Source organism: Triplophysa rosa, linkage group LG13 (assembly GCF_024868665.1).
Source record: "Triplophysa rosa linkage group LG13, Trosa_1v2, whole genome shotgun sequence".
Classification (NCBI taxonomy): Eukaryota; Metazoa; Chordata; class Actinopteri; order Cypriniformes; family Nemacheilidae; genus Triplophysa; species Triplophysa rosa.
Genome location: NC_079902.1, coordinates 19,299,267 through 19,321,131, shown reverse-complemented (window position 1 = coordinate 19,321,131; position 21,865 = coordinate 19,299,267). Strand labels below are relative to the sequence as shown.

Genomic DNA, 21,865 nt, shown 5'->3' with positions numbered 1-21,865 from the left:
ATGGTAAAATAGGTTCAATTAAGATCTAATTTGTCAAAATATTGTATAAACAGATGCAAAGTGCAGAGATTATTCAGAGCTTGGGAAACAGGGCTCCTGGTGATTCCTGCAGTTTCCACGCACGCTTCAGTTCTCACACAAAAACATCTGCAGGTTTAGACAGTTAGAATATATTTATTATACTAATCAATTACAAAAGTTCCACAGGAGATATGCTTTCACCCACTGAAAGAAAAAGTCATTCCAAAAGCACAAAACCGCCAACCAGTTAACAAAGCACACATCTCAGAGTGCAATCCAGCTCACAGACACTTCAAATTGAAAACACTCATTTGAACTCCATTACGTTCATCAAATTCCACATATTCATAAAAGCCTACCTATTTTTTACATTTACATGACAAATATCACAATGTTTAAAAGCAAATGCTTGCCGTTGGGAATATTTGGCGCACGTACAAACCTTTTGCGTTTGGTTTAAAGCATCGGTCTACGCAGTTAGAGACGATCAGATCATTTTATAACAGACACGTGTGAAAAACAGCCTTCATGATGACGAATGATCGTATAGCAAAGTTATGGTTCTTACCCTGATCATCTAGTTCCAAACATATAACATGTTTGTGAGTGCAACATCTGATCCCATCGCAAATCAGTCATTTGTTAATTTGGTTTATTTTCTCTCCTGATTCTTGCTGACGTTTCAGCCAAAATCAAAAGCGAGACCAATGAAAGTGGGCTGTGCTAATGAGATATTAAATTATTTATTCTGGCCCACTTCTCGTGAATGTGCATATGCACAACGACACAAACTCACATCCTACAATCTTCCAGTAGCTACAATATGTAAAGGTAGACACAAAACAATACACAAAAGACAACATTACTTAAGACAATAAACCACACTCAGCTGTCAAAACAATAGATTATAAATAACTTAGCTTCCATTTGCACATTGTGAATAATGTTTTTAAACACTGAATATTGAACAATATTAAGCAAATCTACCATGTCACGTCTGGCATCTGTTTACTAGGACCAAAGAGGGTCCTCTCGTAATTATAAGTAACTATAAGATCAACAAGCCATAGGCATAACAGAGTGAAACTACAACCGTGTTGAACTTAATCTAATAACTGAAAAGATATAACGAGTGTATATGGCTTCAGCAAATAGTGGGGCAGACGACCAGTCAGAGAGTAACATCACCCAATGGTGACATGCACATGGACACATTCATCTGTGTGACCATTACAACCACAGCCAATGAATGAATCGCAAATCTAATCAGTCACAGTCTATTGTTGGACATTTTCAAGACAATTCACCTATAGAGTTATTAACATTTAGATACATTTTTATCTTTTCTCAAATTGTGTTTTATATGTGATGTAAGGCTCAATACAAGTTAACCGCTATTATAGCTATTATAAATATACTCGGTCCATTTAATAGTACACAGTGATTTTTAATTAATAAAGTGGTCTATAATGACTTTTTTCTTTTAACTCTATAAGTATATTGTGTAAAAATGACATCCAATCATTGTATCTATTAAATAGCTGACTTCAATTCCTGCATAGAATTATACAAAGCAGATCATTTAAACTTCAACAATCGTAAAAAGGTCAAATAATAAATGTATATATATATTCTTAATTTGCCAGAACAGTGTTTCACAAACAAGATTATAAAACTTAAGTTTATAAACAACATTTGTATCAGTGGTAGATACAGTATATATTTATATATATACAGTAGGAAAAAAACAATAGTTCACACCATGCCAACTGAAAATAAACTGCATCATGCTACTAGCCATGAGCCATTCCAGGAGAGAGAATGTGTGTTTAGTGCTTTCCAGGATCTATGTTCTGACGCTCCCTTTTGCCAAATCCAGTTGCTCCCATTTCTGACAGAAAGAACAAAACAGAGAAATAAGTCGAGAACCCACACAAACATTTTTCTTCATATCTGAAATTGCAACGTAGAGAGTAGAGACTTCAATAATGTGACACACCAAAATAATATAGTGTAAATGAATATTCAGCATTAAATAATGTAGAACGGGCACTGATTTACTTATATTATTATGTCAGTGGACAGTATTTATAGGTGAAAAATAATTATATTATTATTTTTTAGTTTGTCTTATAACCTGTAGAGTAGTTTGAACTTAAAAACAAGCAAAAAGGAAAGTAAATAGGGTCTATTTTGATGTCTTAAACGGAGCATAATTAATAGGACAAACGCAAATGGAAACTGAACTACAAAAGGTTTGTACAATCATTGTGAAATTGGAAGATCACTCCATCTGGTTCTCATTATCGTCATCAATTGAACTGCCTCCAGTGGAAGCCGATTGATTCAGACAGAGCGTTTTAAATATCACCGGGTCAGACTTATAAAACAAAAAGATCCTTCTGATGCAGAATGATGATACGAGTCCAGAACAGGACATCTGATTAATACCTGCAGTTTCTGGCGGGGGTCTTGCTGTGTCTGCTTGTCCTCTGGAACCACGTGGCTGTGGGAATGATGACTGCCAGGGAAATCCCTGAAAACACACACAAAAGAATTAATCATGACATCATTACACAAACTCGTATAGACAGTCAGTAAAAGCCTGTTTTTACAAATCAACACCTCCACATATTTCTAGTTGTAAACTAGAACCTACATTTCTGTGGGGTAAAACTGTTAACCACTTAAAAGTGTTGGAATAACACTACTGTCTCTGTTCCGGAATGAGAAAGAAGCGGAAAAAAAAATAAAAAATCAGCAAAAAAATAAAAAAAATTAATTCCAGTTCAAATGTGACATTTTAAATATGTGACTCAAAGGTCGAACGTTAGATAATTCTGGACAGAACTCGGCAAATTTAAACACCATCCCCACAACAAATACATCAAAATCCAGATTCGAATTGCAACTCACCGGGTTGATGGGCTGAAAATCCCTGCCGGGTGCCGTGCTGATGTTAGGCATCCTGGGGGGGAAGTGTATGGGCCACCCTTCTAGACCTTGATGGCCCACCTGAACAAACGGGCCACAGTATGGGGGGCTCATGGGGCCGTTGGCCGTGCCAGACGTGGGGTCAGACGTTCTCCTTTCCTGTTGCCCCTCCAAAACATGGGAAAACAAAACTAACATGAGTCTCACTTGTCTACGGTTCAAGAATTTTACTAGACTTTTTGATAACACAGTGTAACAAATCTTCGTTTTTTTTATAGTTCTTGTACAATTATGTGGTGCTAATTATTGTTGTAATATATATATTCATGCAGCATCAATGTTTGAGTGTAAATTTTGAGCTTATATCATTAATTACAATATATCGGTATATATCGGACAGTATTAGTCATCATGAAAGATAAAAATGATTAAATGTACACTTCTGAAGTTTTGGACGACTCATTTTTGTAATTTTTGTTAAACAGTTTTGAGCTTAGTGTTATGCCAGTACCTTGTAATTTCTGCGTACGAGTTATAATACCGAATGTCTAAATGTGTGAAAATGTTTTTTAGGTTTTTTTTGTAAGTACCATCGATGGTACAAAAATTAATGAGATTTTCGCATTCAGCATGTTAAACTTCATATAGAAACTGTAAAAATTAAAGCGAATCGCAACTTTGTAGAAACTTTGTTGCATTGTGTACTCTGTATTTTAAAATATTAGCATCTGTGACGTTGAATATGAGAGTCATAAATTAGGCTTCATTCTGCTAACTATTTTCCTATATCATAAACAGCAACATCACATACTCAGACACTAATAAGAGCGAATGTTTCAAGCGAACTGAAAGTGAAGAATGGAGCATCAAATGCAGAGATCTCTACGAAGTGATGTGGTCACAAGGTGGCGCCAATATGGCAAATGAGAGTCACCTGCTTTTGTTGCATCTGCAGTCGCTCCAGTTTACACCTCTCTGCACGTTCTCTCTGACACTCATTTTGTGCTTGATGAAGCTGAAAAACAGATTCAATTCAAAAGACCATTCTAAAACTCTTCACATCCAATCTGTTATTCATATTCTATTATTGGAGTTATTTCATTGGTCAGATCGGGCAGTTTATGCAGGCTATGTGTAAACGCTGACCTGATTGGTCAGATTGGTCATTTGACCCTGTAGCCTTTCCACCTGCCGCCTCAGATCTTCTTTCTCTTCGTTCATTCTCTCTCTATCGCTCCTTTCCTTCCTGAAGTCCTCTTCAAAGATTTTCACCTGAGAAAACAAATCGGATGAGAATGCAGGCCTATAGCGAGTAGAACTGCAAGAATGCAGGAAGCGATATGCAAACCGTATGACTCACTATGAACCCTGACACACTCATTCCTTTCAAAGCATGTTTGATAAATGAGGTAAAAGGACTGTACTATCAACGAATCTGTTTCAATGACCGAATCACAGCTCCTAGAAAACCTGAGGAAAACTCTGACGAAACAAGAAATCTAGAGGATGTTCTGAGGAGTTTGTTTTTTGAGCTCCTAGAACTACAACAGGGCTATATAAGCATATACAGCAGACCTTAACCCTCTGGACATTGAACATTTAAAGACAAGAAAAGGACCTTTCCAGCTGTTTGTAAATATTGGACAAGGAATAAATACATAAGGATGAGTAGTTCTGATAGACATCAATTCTGCAAACAAACAGTGATCTATTCTCAGAACAAACTATTTGTGAAATGACTTTTAACCAGCTGGTTCCAGGAATGACATTCACATAGGCAACCACAGGTGTGGTTCATCATATGAAACATTCCACTAACATCTGACAACCAGCAATTGTTCAAATACGTTTCATTCTTTTCTGAAACAGCCCGTTTCTTATAATCCAAAGCCTAACATTTTGTCTTGTTTGTTCTGCCTGAGAAAGTGCTTGGGCTATTTTGCACACCAATGCTACTTGCTTGGTATTTTGTCATTTAATGCAATGACATTTGCACATTTGTGAGTTCTCACAGACATATAAAAGTCATCATATGTAAGCACCTGCTCCTTCAACACGGCTATCTGTGTGTGCAGCTCCTGCTGTCTCAGGTTGGCAACACCTTCTCCCAGGTTCATGCCTGGCTGAGTGGAGGATGGAGAGTGAAGGTTCAATGCTTCCTCTAATGCCTAAAAACAATACTTTGTTTAGAACGGTGTCTGCTGAAATGTAATATTTATTTAATTCAACTACGTAGCATTGGCTTATTATCAAAGTGGGCGTATAAAGAAATCACAGCAAACAGTTTTGTCATAGTGAGGATTGTGTGTTTTATGTGAATATGGTGCCACACCTTCCATGGATAGTGTACAGAGTGTAATGTATCATACTTCATCTTAAGTGATTTTAAAACAACATGTTCTATTCTTTTATTTGTGTTACTTGAGATACAATATGTGACCCTGGACAACAAAACCAGTCTTAAGTAGCACGGGAACATTTTTAGTAATCGCCAAAAATACATTGTAGGGGTAAAAATTACAGATTTTTCTTTTTACCAAAAATCATTAGGATATTAAGTAAAGATCATGTTCCATGAAGATATTTTATAAATTTCCTACCGTAAATGTATAAAAACTTTCTTTTTGTGAGTGGATGGCCTGCTACAGTGCCTCAGATGAACAACTTCAAAGGCTATTTTCTCAATATTTTGATTTTTAGCACCCTCAGATTCCAGCTTTGTAAACCGTTGTTGTTCCGCCAGATAGTGTCCTATCCTAACAAACCATATACAACCCGAATTCCGGAAAAGTTGGGACTTTTTTTAAATTGGAATAAAATGAAAACTAAAGGAATTTCAAATCACATGAGCCAATATTTTATTCACAATAGAACATAGATAACATAGCAAATGTTTAAACTGAGAAATTTTACACTTTTATCCACTAAACTAGCTCATTTAAAATTTGATTCCTGCTACAGGTCTCAAAATAGTTGGGACGGGGACATGTTTACCATGGTGTAGCATCTCCTTTTCTTTTCAAAACAGTTTGAAGACGTCTGGGCATTGAGGCTATGAGTTGCTGGAGTTTTGGTGTTGGAATTTGGTCCCATTCTTGCCTTATATAGGTTTCCAGCTGCTGAAGAGTTCGTGGTCGTCTTTGACGTATTTTTCGTTTAATTATGCTCCTAATGTTCTCTATAGGTTAAAGATCTGGACTGCAGGCAGGCCAATTCAGTACCCGGACTCTTCTACGACGAAGCCATGCTGTTGTAATAGCTGCAGTATGTGGTTTTGCATTGTCCTGCTGAAGTATACAAGGCCTTCCCTGAAATAGACGTCTTTTGGAGGGAAGCATATGTTGCTCTAAAACCTTTATATACCTTTCAGCTTTCTCAGAGCCTTCCAAAACATGCAAGCTGCCCATACCGTATGCACTTATGCACCCCCATACCATCAGAGATGCTGGCTTTTGAACTGAACGCTGATAACACGCTGGAAGATCTCCCTCCTCTTTAGCCCGGAGGACACGTCGTCCGTGATTTCCAACAAGAATGTCAAATTTGGACTCGTCTGACCATAGAACACTATTCCACTTTGAAATAGTCCATTTTAAATGAGCCTTGGCCCACAGGACATGACGGCGCTTCTGGACCATGTTCACATATGGCTTCCTTTTTGCATGATAGAGCTTTAGTTGGCATCTGCTGATGGCACGGCGGATTGTGTTTACCGACAGTGGTTTCTGGAAGTATTTCTGGGCCCATTTAGTAATGTCTTTGACATAATCATGCCGATGAGTGATGCTTTGTCTTCTGAGGGCCCGAAGACCACGGGCATCCAATAAAGTTCTCCGGCCTTGTCTCTTATGCACAGATATTTCTTCAGTTTCTCTGAATCTTTTGATGATGTTATGCACTGTAGATGATGAGATTTGCAAAGCCTTTGCAATTTGACGTTGAGGAACATTGTTTTTAAAGTATTCCACAATCTTTTTACGCAGTCTATCACAGATTGGAGAGCCTCTGCCCATCTTTACTTCTGAGAGACTCTGCTTCTCTAAGACATCCCTTTTATAGCTAATCATGTTACAGAACTGATATCAATTAACTTAATTAGTCACTAGATGTTCTCCCAGCTGAATCTTTTCAAAACTGCTTGCTTTTTTAGCCATTTGTTGCCCCCGTGCCAACTTTTTTGAGACCTGTAGCAGGCATCAAACTTTAAATGAGCTAGTTTAGTGGATAAAAGTGTAAAATTTCTCAGTTTAAACATTTGCTATGTTATCTATGTTCTATTGTGAATAAAATATTGGCTCATGTGATTTGAAATTCCTTTAGTTTTCATTTTATTCCAATTTAAAAAACGTCCCAACTTTTCCGGAATTCGGGTTGTATCAATAGAAAGCTTATTTCTTCAGCTTTCAGATGATGTAAAAATCTCAATTTCGAAAAATTGACCCTTAAGACTGGTTTTGTCGTCCAGGGTCACATATGGGCTTGATCAAACCTAAACTTTTATCTTAACAATTAAAAATGTTCAATTATAGAGACCCTCAACAGCAAAATGACACTAAATGTTTTTATTTACTGGTAAAACTGCCAAGACAGTTTAAGTAAGGGTTATTCTAATTATAACACGCTACATTTAGAAACACCAGAAACAAATTGAAAGTCCCTGTTGGGACAGCTATGATGTGGGTGCACATGTGATTTTGGCTACTGACCCTGTTGAGCCGTTGAATCTCTTTTTCCTGGTATTCTCTCTGTTTAGTAAGTGGAAGCAACTGGTCCTGCAGGTAACGCACCTTTTGTTTCAACTCACATGTCTCTGAGGTGAGGCATTCCTTTTCACCCTATAAAAACAAACACAAAAAAACAGTACACCACAAGTTATACAGTATATCGATCCAATACACAATGTTCACACAAGCTAAATTGTATTTAATTCTTCATGTGATATAAAAAATAAGCAATCAGAGATGCCAAATTTGTCCAAAGTAGACCTTGTAGTTCATCTGTGCTGTTTTTAATTGTTGGTTTACATAAAAGTCAGATACATGGCTCTGGCTATCACATCTTGCTGTTTTTGTCAAGTTAAAAGTAAATCTTCTTCTAAAAAAAAGACATGTCTCAAGCCACCTGTTTTCAGCTAAATTTCCTGTTCCACCCAGCTGTTTTTTTATCATAGTAAAGTCATAAATGACTTTGTATTTTAACACAACGTACTGATTGACATTTGAAAGGCAGCGGAGCCTTATTTGAATGAACCATTTCAGCACTGTACACACAATCCTGCCCTTCATAAAATGAGTTCTAAACTTTTTCAAGAACCCACCTACAACCATATTTGCTAAATATAGCTGTGGGGGACTCGCGCGGACAAAACAGCAAAACTTATAAATAAACTAAAAATAATAGAGCATTGAGAAGATAAGGAGGCTGTAAAGGTGAAACTGAAACCAGTCATCATATGATAGCCTAGAGCTCTCAATAAAACTATGAGGTGGGTTATATTCGGCCTGCCCATTCCCTGTGGGGAGTTAGAGGGAAACTCTCACCACACACTAAGAGAGATGGTCAGTAAGTATGAAAAACTGGTGCTTCCCGAGAGAAAACTGAAAGCGCTGAATGACTGTTTAAAGCTTAAGGAGCTTCAATGAGCTCAGCAGTCACAACTATTAGCTAAACATTCCATTAAGTGTAAATAGGAATGAATTTAGCCTCTAGACTTTTCTATTAACAGTGTGAAGTTTAATCTACAATGTATCTTATTCCAGCCAGAAAATGACTGGGAGGCATGACCGACAAGCAAATAACAAGTTTGTGAACTAAAACAATACAATAAAAAGGCATAGTAAACATAGCAAGTGAGAATTCTTTCCGATCAGATTTCTGCCCAGCAAAAGTAGGTTGTGTTAAAAGGGTTTATTCAGATTACAGTTGGCCAGTTAAAACAAATGCCATGTTACACACAATGCGAATCAAAACCAGCAGATTTACAGTCTGAAGCAGAGACTGTGGTGTACCTGCACGTTGTCGATCTTAGACTTGGCGAGGAGGAGTTTTTTGTCATAGTCTCTCTGTCTCTGCTCACGTTCTGCCTCGAGTTCAAGAACTGCTTTCTGGGAGTCAGCGAGCCTCTGCCGGAGGTCAGTAATCTAGAGAAAGAAAGAAACGTTAAGTGATGAAAGATGAAAGTTACAAAGCGTAATTACTAGGAAGTTTGTTTCTGTAAAATGGCATCAGATACATTTGTATTGTACACGGTTAAGGTCTACTATAGTTCATTGCAATGAGCTAATAGGTTTTATTTTTTTACAGCATCCTCTAAATGGCGTCCCGGAGTGTATCTTTATCAAAAGTTTAATAGTCATTTTATAGTCACATGATGTATTTAATGGTAGCAAGAACACCAAAATCACAAATAGCAAAAATGGATGGTTGACTATTTTTAACTAAGTTGCCTAAGTCTGCACAGCAAAATCCAATTGAAAAGCTGCAAATAAAACTTCATCGCATAGATGCAGTAAGTAATGACAGAATTTCAACAATTTCGAGATACTGATCAGTCGTCTAGACTGAAAAATTCAGACAACCCACCGACTGGTTGATTCTATAGTTTTGCACCCCCATACAAACAACAAACAACACAAACAAAAAAAGGTCACAATGGGAGATATGCTGTTTTTGTTCCATTGCTATGAGTTTTATTATGATCTCCAGTGACGTCAGAGGATGTGTGTTTTTTGTCCCCTCTATCAGCCCAAGCAAATGCAGAGATGCAACGGTTGTCGCTATCGCTGAGCCGTGAGATCACGTGGCTATGCAACTTTGGCCAGCCCCTCCGGCGAGCCACAAAGGAAGACAGTGGGTACAGGCGAGGTGAGGGAAATTCTACCAGAGGTGTGACAGGAGGGGCCTGTGGTCTGGTGTGACACTCACACAGAGCTGCTTTCCATTCCTGTGCCCTACTGCGTTTCCACCGAAAATGCAGTAGCAGGTCGCTGCCCTACGCTTTGCACAAGAACCTCACGTAGTCGTAGTGATTCATATGTTACAATCTCCCACCTCCATTCAACACACGCCGCTCCGCACGGACAGACTCATTAAGCAATCGATGTTTCTAAGTAGAGTGATTCATGCCTTTTTCGTGTTTTTATGTCATGCTTTCCAGCAACAAAGTGAGGCACAAAGGTTACAAGGCCAACTGGAACATATTTATAGAATATTTCTAGCTTAGATGTTGTGATATACCTTCTGCTCGAATTGTGCCTTCATAGAATTCCACTGAATGTCCCACTGTTTGTTCACCTCCAGCACCTGAGAAAGGTCAAATGCTGCAGTTTACACGTCAGAGTTCAGCAAACGGGAAATTACGACTGCTTTAAAGGGAGAGGTCACCCAAAAATGAAAATTCTGTCATCATTTACTCACCCTCAAGTTGTTCCAAACATGTATAAATTACTTTGTTCTGCTGAACACAAAGTAAGATATTTGGAAGAATGTCAGCTATTTTTACATCTGGGACATTGACTACCATAGTAGAAAAAATGTAAATGGTAGTCAACGGTGCCCCAAAACGGTTTGCTTTCTGAAATTCTTTCAAATATCTCATTTTGTGTTCAACAGAACAAAAAAAGTACAAGAATTTTTTCCACTATGGTAGTGAATGATGTCCTAGAACTGAAAATTGCAAACATTCTTACAAATATCTATTTTGTTCTGTGTTCAACAGAACAAAGAAATTTACACAGGTTTGGAACAACTCGACGGTGAGTAAATGGTGACAGAATGTTGCAGGTATGAAGAAAGCAGGGGAGGTCTAAAATAGTACTTACATCTTTTCTCTGTTTCTCCAGAAGCTTGATCTTCTTCTCGTACACCTCCGGATCCAAGGTTTTAGAGGGTGTTTTTTCTGCAGCTTTACCAGACTGTGAATGGTAAAATGAATTAAGTGAATTAAGTACATCATTGCATTAGTACTGAAAATGGTTTTAAAGGTCTTAATATTTTAATGCTAAAATTTTTATATTGTGAAAACCCTATTTATTTTCTTTTACTGAGGTGGAATGAAGCTAAACACAAGGTTTGAAACCATTAACTCAATTCAGCCAATCAAATGCTCCATCAAATAGAAAACTGACCAATCGATAAATTAATTACCATTAATAACCATCAAATCGCCATTACGCTTGTGTATTTTCAACAGAACTGAAATTCGATTCATGTACATAACGTATTCCTCCTAGACCTCGGACTGAAAACTAAACACACAATCAATCACACCAATTACTAAACGATATCAGAATTTTCCCGTCACAATACAAAAAAAACCAACCCCAAGGCTGAGTAAGAACTTTAACACAACAAACGTCAATGGTTCTTCAATATTTAGTCATATAGTGAAAAAAGCCCACAATTGAGGAACTTAAATGAAAAAGACCATTGAGGAAGGACCATTTTCAGAGCCGGTGTGGCATTCCCAGAACTAATCTAAGTAGCGTGAGTGACTCAATCGAAGCGTCTCAATTTAGAAAACCTGAGATTAATTTACACTCTGGTGTTTTTCAAAGAACTCCCACAAAAAAGCCTACAAAACAAAAAGACAACACCTCCACATCACCAGCGTAAGAGGGAAATGAAAGACCAAAAATACCCTGACACAAATTTAGAACGACACCAGGAATTCTACAGTGATGTCACCTGACACACCTGCTGATTCATGGTCATTTCCACCTTGGTTTTGGATCTCTCCTCTTTCATCTGCTCCTCCTTCGGCTTTGGCTGCTCGCTCAGTGCTGCCTGGGCTCCTCCTTTGACCTGCTCTTTCAGTTTCAGGTTCTCCTGCCTGTCCAGAGCACATAAAACCAAAACCAAAGCTGAGCTATTAGTAACAAAGGGCACATGAGTCTACATAAACTCAGAAAGTTCATAACAGGTACAGGAAAGCGACAGATGGAAAGACCCCTCAGTTCCAGCACACCAGGAAAAACTGACACTACTTGGAGTTTTAGTTTCCTTATCAGAGGTTTATTTGCATGTATGACCATAAAAACAGCACAGTAAAATATGAAAACGACATTACCTGAGCTGTTCCAAATCACGGTTGCGGTACTGAAGGTCCTCCTCCATTTTTTTTCTAAGATCACTGTTCTCTTGTCTTAGCTGTTCGCAAAGCATCTAGAGATGCCAAGAAAGAAGATGATTAAAAAATCTTGATTATGTCATGGCAAAACACAGGTCTTAAAGATTCCCAGACGCTCACCTGTAGAAGAGATGTTCTCTGTTCATTCTTCTGAACTTTGGATGATAGGTGGTGGAACTCTACAGCCATGCGGCCCAGATGAGCAAGCAACTGGTTGGGGTTGGACTCTTCAGCAAACACGCTAAAAGAACTCTCCAGTCGGCGGAGTTGACTAGCCAGCTCTAGGTTCTCCTGTGGCATGTGCATCACTCCAGCCTGCATCATAAAGCAGCATTCGTAAATACGTGCCTAAATCCTCTTCCCGAAAAAACCCGGACATACAATACCCAACAACGGGAACATCTACTCTTCCGTCATCATCTACCCTTCACCATCCATATGCCAAAAGAACGCAACGAAACCATCAAGTGAAATAGAAAAAATCCTTAAATATCTCTATGCTGAGATTTCTTAGTTTAGTAACTTTACCCAAAGTGGTATTCCGCACTCTCACACATGAGTTTAAATCTGTCTGCTAACTTAATCCTGGAGTTTCCATTGTGACTCATCCCAGGAACAGCCTTATACAGATATGTTGATTCATTAACATGAACAAATCCCTGATAAGGAAGGGCAGTAAGAAACAGCTGAGCAACCACGATGACTGGAATCGGTGTCACTCGTGTGTCTGTTCACAAGCGGCAGGATACAGAATGTTCGAAACTGAGTAAACCTTCACAAAGGCCTGGATTTCCTAACATCCCTAAAACTCACCGATTGGGTTTCAGGGGCTGTCTTCCCTTCCATATTTACCACCTCAAACTCTGATGAACTTTCCTGTAAACAGAAGAATTCACACTGTTGCAACACTTCCTGACAGTAAGACAACATCAAAACAAACCACAGCTTGCTGTTCGCGTAAAATGAAAATGGTCAGGAATTCACAAAACTGGAAGTTACATTCCAGTATATGATTTTCCCAACATAAAACAATGGCATACAATTAGGGTTGTAAACGATTAATCGCGATTAATCCCATCCAGAATAAAAATTTGTGTTTACGTAATATATGTCTGTGCACTATACACACGTATATATACACAAAAATATATAGAAATCAATAAATGTTTACATTTAATTTAAACTATATATAAATATAAGCATATACATGCAAATATCTCCCAAATATATACATGTACGTGTATGTTTATAAATACTAAATAAATAAGCACAGTATACAGGCATATATTATGTAAACACAAACCTTTATTTAGGATGCGATTGATCACAATTAATCGTTCAACAGCCCTACATACAATACATTATATTCACGTGTAACTTTAAATATATAATGCTATACAAATACATACATTTTCTAACATCCACATACAAAATGAACTCAAAGGATATTTTACTGTTCATATAGGAACAAAATAGGCAGCTATACACAAAACTCACATGCACTGTAAGATTTTTAAAACATATTCCATAACACCTTAATGATAATAACACATTGTTAATGTATTGGGGGGGTTTTTTCAACAAAACTATTTAAGTAGCTACTTACAGTTGGCTCCGGTTGTAAAGTATTTCCAGCTAAGCAGTCTCGGGATTCTTGTCTTTCTGCTGAGTGATGACCGTGATGTTTTCCATGACCTAAAGGAACCACAATCATAAAAGATCCAGTCTATCCAGACTCACACTCATCAGGATCTGAGCTAGTGTTTTGTATCCAAACCTTGTGTGTCCGTCTGAACCGGTGCGCCCATGCACAGGCTGGATGCAAAGCTGGTCGCCGAGGACTTCAGGGCTTCATTATCCCTCACCAGCTCCTCAACCCTCTTCCGAAGTTTCGCTGCCTCCGACTGAGACTCCTCTAACAGGTCTCCTGCAAGTCACGTGAATGTTAAGAATGTGTTTTATGACAAACACACATAATGAAGGCATACCTGCTCATAGCCAACTGCTTGTTAAATGTTACTGATGCATAGTGCCAGCTGCCAAAAGCTGAAAATCTGGAATCTCTTCATTTTTCTATATTTAACCCACCAATAGAACCATGACTCAAATTCAGCAACATCAGATACCCATTAGAACTAACACAGGTGTTAATGGTATATAGGTGAAATGACTCATGTTGAGAATGAGCAACATTTATGGTATTCAACTGCAGGTAACTTTGAGTGCTCATATTTAGTTCACTACAAACTACAGAAAAGACTTTTTAATATGGAAAATAGGACTGTCATACGATTAAGTAAGGAATAATCCACAGCTAGCCGTGCGTTAAAGGGTTTTAATGCACGACTTGGAGGCCAAGAACCACACGACGCAAAGCTTCAGGTGGTTGCCTCTGCGAAGTGCATTAAAATCCTTTAATGCACAGCTAGCTGTTGATTATCCCGCTTATACCATGGTCATTTGCCAAGTTAAATATTTTATTGATGTTTACAGTGAAATTTTAGAGCAAATAGGTGAAAATTACAGTGATTTTGTCAGTTAAATTTCAAATGTAATCAAACTTACTGGAGCTACCTGTGCGTTAAAGGGTTTTAATGCACACCTTCCAGCCAATCAGAATCGAGTATTCAAAAAGACCATGGTATAATCGCGATTAATCGCATCCAGAATAAAAGTTTATGTTTACATCATATATGTGCGTGTACTGTGCAAATGAATTTTGTATTTATAAAAACATAGACATACATGCATATATTTCAGAAAAATATAAAAATGAATAAACATTTATATATCATTTAAATTATTGGTAAATATAAAAAACATGTAAATATGTCCTAAATATGTATACATGTATGTGTTTAAAAATACAAAATAAATATGCACAGAACACAGACATATGTTATGCAAACAGAGAACACAAACTTTTATTCTGGATGCGATTAATCGTATTAAAGCCCTAAAGGAAAATAATAAGGTGAGCATGACTAAGTCACTACTGCCAAATACTGATAGCATACATTAGGAGAAAGCTCCACTTAAACCGGTCTGATACATCAGTTTCTCAAAAATCATTATAAAAGGTTTGATGGGGTACAGATCCCTCACCTAAACTCTTCAGACCTTTCATTCTCTCCCTCAACACGGTGTTTTCTTCTAGGAGTTGTCTGTAGCTGAGGCTGCTGGCCTCGTCTTTCACCTGGCAATCACTCCCACCGGGGTCATAGATGCGATACGGGCCTTTTCCCTCCATCACTTACCAAACATGTTTCCCTGTACTAAAACAACATTAAAATCAGAATCACAGATGACCATGTGTGTACGGAGGGTTGAACAAAACTCTTCATTAGTGTTGTAATGAACTGGAAGCATGAAGGTGAGTAAAGATTGTTGATTTGCAATTCAAAAACAGACATTTGAATAGTGACTTCTTGGGGATTTCTCTTTGCCTGTTTCAAGACTCGATGATTTGAATGTTCGTCTTTATATATCGCCTTTTTAGAAGTCATTATGCTATTGAAAAACAGTGGACACATATAGAGAGGTCATAGATTTTTCATAAACTTTTTATTAAAGACTCTTTCAAACATTAACATACCATGTACCGATGTCTGAAACACAAGTTCCTGACATCAATACATAGTGACAGACCAAACCAGCAAACAAATAACGTTAAACGATACAGAAAAAATACAGACAATATGCCAGAAAGAACAGCCACCTACCTTCACAGCAACAGCTCACAGTGGGCACCCAACACACAAACTAAACCCTTTCACTTTACCATGACAAGACATGTTTAAACAGCTTCCTTACTGTCAGAATCAACGTTGCTCTGTGACTTTGGACAAGAGGAAACCTTATCTAGCGGATCGTGTTTATCTCTGATCCCCCGAGCTCTGTATCAACACACAGCTCACCGATGACTTCACCTAACAATACGAGCTCAAACACACACAGTATGGCCACCTTGAGCTTTTATGTAACCATGAGCCAAAACCCCCTAACGTTACCTACAGAAGGATGAAACCGACACATTGTGTATTCTAAATAAACGACTCACTTTGATAAACAAATATTATGCTGCTATTAGCTTAGCATCCGGCTAACGTCAGGTGATATGTTTATCAGGCTAGCAGACAAAAGCTTTCACGCTAGCTTTCCCTACAGCTATAAACACAACCGATATACGCTTAACGTCCTTTAAAAAGAGCACAACGAAATGGCCACACGGTAACGGCTGTAACTGACTATATTTTTGTGTTCGGTTGGGGATTTTAAAAGAAGAAAATGAACTCGTTCTGTACCTTGACGGAGACGCGTCTTCGATCGGCCGAAGGTTTGCGGAAGTAGTTCGCGCCGGCTCGAGCCGGGAAATTCCACCCCGCGAGCAGATGTAAACAGAGGCGCGTTCACGCGCAGTGAACAGACACACAACTGTGATCAATAAGGTACACTTAGTCATTTTAACCTCATTAAAACGTTTTTAACCTTTTGAAAACGAATAGAACTAGATAAACAATAATTAAATGTTATTAATGTAGGTTATAAATTATAATATAATTAATAACAAAGACCCATCTGGGATCTATACAATAGATACAGTATATAGATAAATAGTATCATACAACTACTAATGGTGGTTAGTAAATAATTATGTAAAAGAATAGATATATACATAATGATATATATATATATATATATATATATATATAATGATATACACACAGATGAAATCCCTGCAAAATTGTTATGGGATGTGAACCAATAAAACACTATTAAATCTTAGAGGAATAAGGCCTAAAGCACACTAGATACATTGAAGAATTTGTTGTTAATGGAATCCATTAGAATTGCATACAGCTTTTTCAGCATGGATAAAGATGCCAGTTACATTTATGCCTGAATTTAAGTAGTTCACCCAAAAAATGTTCACCATCATAAAAAATAAGATATTTTGAGAAATGTCTCAGTGATTTTGTGTTCATACAGTGGACGTTGATGGAGCCAGTCTTGTTTGGTAACCAGCAACAATCATACAACAGTCAAGAAAGTCATAGGGTGAGTAAATTAATTTTGGGGTGAACTATCCTTTTAATTCCCTTTAATCCCTTTAATTTTATTTTATATGGGGTCAACAAAACAAAAAACGCTGACAGCTATTAACTAATTTTTACAATGCTCTGGTAACTTTTAGATGCAGGTGCTAGGTGTTACATCCGAAATGACTTCTATGCCATATCGCCCATCAATTTGTGAGCCATGTAATAGAAACATATCAACACAACACGCTTTCTTTGTAAATTGTGGCATGGAATGGAATGCAACAACAAAATAATGTTTTTACAAAGATTTACATAGAAATTTGTTCTGTTTGTGTCTCATGAATTTGCCCTATCACCTTTATTTGATCTTTTATTCAATATTGTCCAATATGGCTTTAAATGAGGAGTAATGTTCAAAGAAGTTAAAGGGATACTTCACTCAAAAATGAAAGTTCTGTCATCATTTACTCACCTTCGAGTTGTTCCAAATCTGTATACATTTCTTTGTTCTGATGAACACAGAGAAAGATATTTGGAAGGATGCTTATAAACAGATCTTGCCCCCCATAGTAGGAAAAATTACTTTATCTTTTTTTTGTTCTGTTTAACACAAAAGACAACATTTTGAAGAATGTAGGAAAGCAAACAGTTCTGGGGCACTTTTGACCACCATTGTATTTTGTCCTACTATGGTAGTCAATGGGGGGCAACATCCGTCTTGTTATAAGCATTCTTCTTCCAAATATCTTTCTCTATGTTCATCAGAACAAAGAAATGTATGCAGATTTGGAACAACTCAAAGGTGAGTAAATGATGACAGAATTTTCATTTTTGGGTGAAGTGTCCCGTTAAGAAGTAGTTCACTTCAAAATAAGCCCCCATTGACTTTCCATAGTAGGAATAAAATTTTAAAAGGAAAGTCAGTGGGGGCTTATTTTGAAGTGAACTACTCCTTTAAAGGACAGCTACTGTCCTCTTGGATATAGTATGCAGTCACTAATAAGATAATTAAAATGAACATTAATATTCTGTTTTAATATATATGTTGTTTCACTGTATTAGTGAGGATGCGCATTCTAGATGCTAACTGATGAGCAGAGCCGGCCCTCCCTATAAGCGAACTAAGTGACTACTTAGGGCCTCGCCGCCACTAGGGGCCCCCAAGGGCACATGAAATTACAGCTTTTTTGTGATATATTCTTGACACACATCCATTTTCTTACGCAGGGCCGTACCCAATATTTTTCTGTGGTGTGTGTACATTTTTTTGAAATTACTGATTAAACGCGACTTTGCAATATCAAAATAAGTGAGGTGGCCAATCAAATGAAAGGAGGCGGGAGTTACTGGTTACAGAGCCGAGCAGTGACCAATGAAATCAATGAAGACGGAGCTTCTGTGACGTCTTTAGCTGTTCAGCAAGACGCTTCATTTTTAAAGTTGAAACAATGCTCTGCAACACACGGCATACTGTAAGTGACTAAAATCATTAAATATTTGATAACTGTTTAATGATTGAAATGTTGAACATCCAACACTGATTCAAACGGCAAAATGCTGATTTAGATTAAAAATATGTCATTTACGTGATTCATGTAATTAATAATTATCTGTCAATTTAGCGTTTTATTTGGGATAAGGTTAAGAATAATTGTGTGCATTTTGTAAATTAATTGAATGGTTATCAAGTAAATACACTAAAAAAAAGATTAAATCATCCCCAAGGGCTGTGTGGCTTGGTGTTTATAGGTTGTGGTTAAAATAAAATAAAATAAAAATGATTTTAAAATAAAATCTTTGCAAATAGTTAAATGAATTGACCAATAAATTCCACAACCTTTGAATGGTCTGTGCTCAAAATTTAAAGGGACAGTTCACCTAAAATTGGAAGTAACAAAATTATCAGATGTTTTGACAATCACAATACCCATGTAATGGAAGGTTTATGTGTTTTTGTTTTTATGACATTCCTACATCCCAAACACAACTACAACTAATAGAATTGGGTGTGTTAAGTTTAAAGTGTGCGTGCAAATAATCAAACATTGACGATAGTCAATAGTATTGGGGGCACAGGGGGACCCTCAAATAAAATTCTGCTTGGGCCCTGTAAAGGCTTGGGCCTGCTGATGAGTTATAGGGTTAAAACTGGGTCTCTGATACTTGTGCAGCATTTGAGTTAGTTGTCTTAAACATTTTAGTCGGTATGGCAGAAAACTTAGTTGGTTATCTAAAGACGAAGTAAATCTCGTTGGAGATTATATAAGAATTTGTTCTTTTCACTGATACTGAAGAAATTCACAAAGAATGCAGATATAGTAACAGGGGTTTAAATGTTGTGTAATAGAGGAGTTGTCATTATTGGCTAATTCTGGAAGCTCTCATCCTAGAAACTCACTATAAGTGAATGACTGTATTATTTGTACATTACCAACACTTTAAGAATGTTAAACATAAACGTTTGAGTACAGTGTCTGAGTTTCTGAGTCAGGTATTGAAATATGCATTAGAAAGTATAGGAAGTACATTCATGAGTCGAGTCTTGTACTTGATTGATGACTATCATGTTTGGAATTGCTGTACAGTTAGCAGTAATCAATGATTCCAAAAACAGCTAGTGACAAGATCAAGGTTTATTTCTTGTGAATTACTCACAAGTATTTTCCCTTTACTAATGTGGTATTGTTTTTAAAGACCCTATTACTGACCACAGAATCGGGTAGAGGTACATTTTTGACCCCTGAGAGGAGACTAGTGGCAATTTATTAATCATAAATGACCAACTGTAAACAAATTGAAAATATTGGGTAATTTATTTTTTCGGTCACATGCCTTCTGTAATTGGTAAACCGTTGTAATAATTGTCCAACAAGTCACACCTGATAAGGAAATTCCCTTATAAAAAACCTCCTACACCCAAAATAGAAAAAAGTATCTAGTTGCCAGGACCCAGAGATTTTCAACCTTGTGTTTTAACCTTTAAGGATTTAACTCTGGTCAATATAGTCATGTAAGAACTGAACAATAATTGTCAGGACAGGACAATAAAGCCAGTTTGTCACAAAGCATAAAGATGAACCAAACATCCTCTTAGCAAATCTTACCCTCCTCCGAAAATAAATGGTGACATCTTGTGGAAATGTATTACTGTGGTATTTTAAGATTGCAGTTACACAAATAGGTTCATTTCATTATGTTGTTATATAATTAACTTAAGATCTGTTTCAGAATTCTTAGTGGTTAACTACAAAAATAAAAAAGAATTCAATATACAGTATATTATTTAAAATACATTATGTTTTGGAAATCAATAAAGCATTTCAAAATGCAGATACTATAAAACATTACATTAAATTAGTTAGAAAAGGCAATTTAATGTTCTCTGTTTAGAAAAATATGCTAACAAATTGTTTAAATAGAAATTATACACACTTAAAAAGAATGATATATATATATACAGTATATATATATATATATATATACAGTATACACTACAATGTTGCTGTAGTTTTGCCAGTAACTTACTGTAGATTTTTAAACATAAACTTCTTATATTTTCGTTAACAAAACAAGACATATATCTTAGGTCACTTTTCTTGTTATGTAAATGTATCGTAATTTAAGAGGTTTTAAATATTTTTACTAGAAAACAAGACAAAAATGCTTAGTAAGAATGTCATGTTTTTGCAGTGTTGCTGTGCTAATGCCAGTAATGAGACCAGTCTCTTCTTGCTCATTTTGAATCTCAAAAGTCAAAGTGTTTTAATTTTGGTAAAAGTAAAGTTTTACTCAAACTGAAAACACTACGAATAGGAAACGGAAAGTAATCAAATCTACAGTAAGTTACTGGCAAACCTGCTGCAAAACTACAGCAAAGTTTTACAGTGTACTATTTAAAAACAATTTCTTTGAGACTTCATCATCACAAACAAATTTCCTTTAACCAAAGCATTTCAGCAAATGTAAATGCAATGATTTACCAGTTCCAATTTCTAATGTCTTAAATTTAAATAAGCAAAAATATTTCAAATGATTTCCATTATTAAACATATGCATTAGACAACATTTAATATAATCATGGTTCAGTTACTCACCTACACATTATAGTTGTGTCCGAGAGGCGTTTTTTAAGGAAACTAAAGGCAATGGGGAAGCGTTTGCAGTGTTTTTAAACAGAAGGGGGAATTCCCACATAGTGAAAGGCTCTGATATTTTCAGCTCGAAAAGTGGGACCTGGTATGTGTCCAAAAACTGGAGTCTGTTTAGCTAAGTTTTACCAGCCAACAGATAGATTCTAAATTACATTTGTTGGTTTTGATGGTTCGTAATGCCAGAAGTTGAAAATGCTGTGGGGTTAAAAGGTCTTGTTTTAATCCAAATCAGATGATAGATTTATAAACCAGCAGGATATTGAATAAGGTTATTGCATCAGACATGATCAATCTGTGTGCATTTGCATATATAATGCACATAATCGTCTATAACACCTAAAAAAATAACAAGTTAAGCACAGAGGTGTAGAAAAGTAAATACAATTTAAATGGAACGGTTTTGCAAAATTTTGTAAACAACATCATGGTTTAAAGGACTGGATAGATGTGTGGCATTGAGTGCTAAATGACAGCTATTAGATTCGAAGTTTTGAATGCATTTCTGAAATGCAAACCTGCATGCAGTCTTGCAGAAGCTGCACTTCCAAACAAGTCATCTCTCTGTTAAAGTCTGTCTGTATAGTAACCTT

At 36.7% G+C, this 21,865-nt stretch overlaps 1 protein-coding gene across 3 annotated transcripts; it reads right to left on the bottom strand.

Annotated features, from left to right (window-relative positions):
* Positions 1-745: 745 nt before the first annotated feature.
* tnip1 (TNFAIP3 interacting protein 1) lies at positions 746-21,305 on the bottom strand. 3 transcript variants are annotated; one of them, XM_057349045.1, is made up of 18 exons: positions 21,219-21,305; positions 15,188-15,357; positions 13,860-14,009; positions 13,689-13,777; positions 12,896-12,958; positions 12,203-12,397; positions 12,023-12,117; positions 11,650-11,785; positions 10,776-10,868; positions 10,192-10,257; positions 8,964-9,095; positions 7,662-7,790; positions 4,998-5,123; positions 4,102-4,227; positions 3,891-3,970; positions 2,938-3,127; positions 2,473-2,557; positions 746-1,912 (listed from the first exon to the last, which is right to left on the bottom strand). In XM_057349045.1, exons 2-18 carry the CDS (start codon positions 15,330-15,332, stop codon positions 1,851-1,853), a joined length of 1,962 nt encoding a protein of 653 aa, XP_057205028.1. In that variant the 5' UTR covers positions 15,333-15,357; positions 21,219-21,305; the 3' UTR covers positions 746-1,850. The 3 variants fall into 3 exon arrangements, with proteins under 3 accessions (XP_057205028.1, XP_057205029.1, XP_057205027.1); XM_057349046.1 differs by lacking the exon at positions 21,219-21,305 and adding an exon at positions 16,387-16,508 and having other exon boundaries at positions 2,938-3,123; positions 3,890-3,970; XM_057349044.1 differs by lacking the exon at positions 21,219-21,305 and adding an exon at positions 16,387-16,508.
* Positions 21,306-21,865: the final 560 nt, after the last annotated feature.

Excerpts from the sequence above, each read along its gene's own strand:
- tnip1 (XM_057349045.1), bottom strand. The coding sequence starts at position 15,332 with ATGGAGGGAAAAGGCCCGTATCGCATCTATGACCCCGGTGGGAGTGAT. Across the intron at positions 12,118-12,202 it reads AGAGAACATCTCTTCTACAG|ATGCTTTGCGAACAGCTAAG; the intron begins GTGAGCGTCTGG and ends TGGCATCTCTAG. Across the intron at positions 10,258-10,775 it reads TGGAGAAACAGAGAAAAGAT|GTGCTGGAGGTGAACAAACA; the intron begins GTAAGTACTATT and ends GACCTTTCTCAG.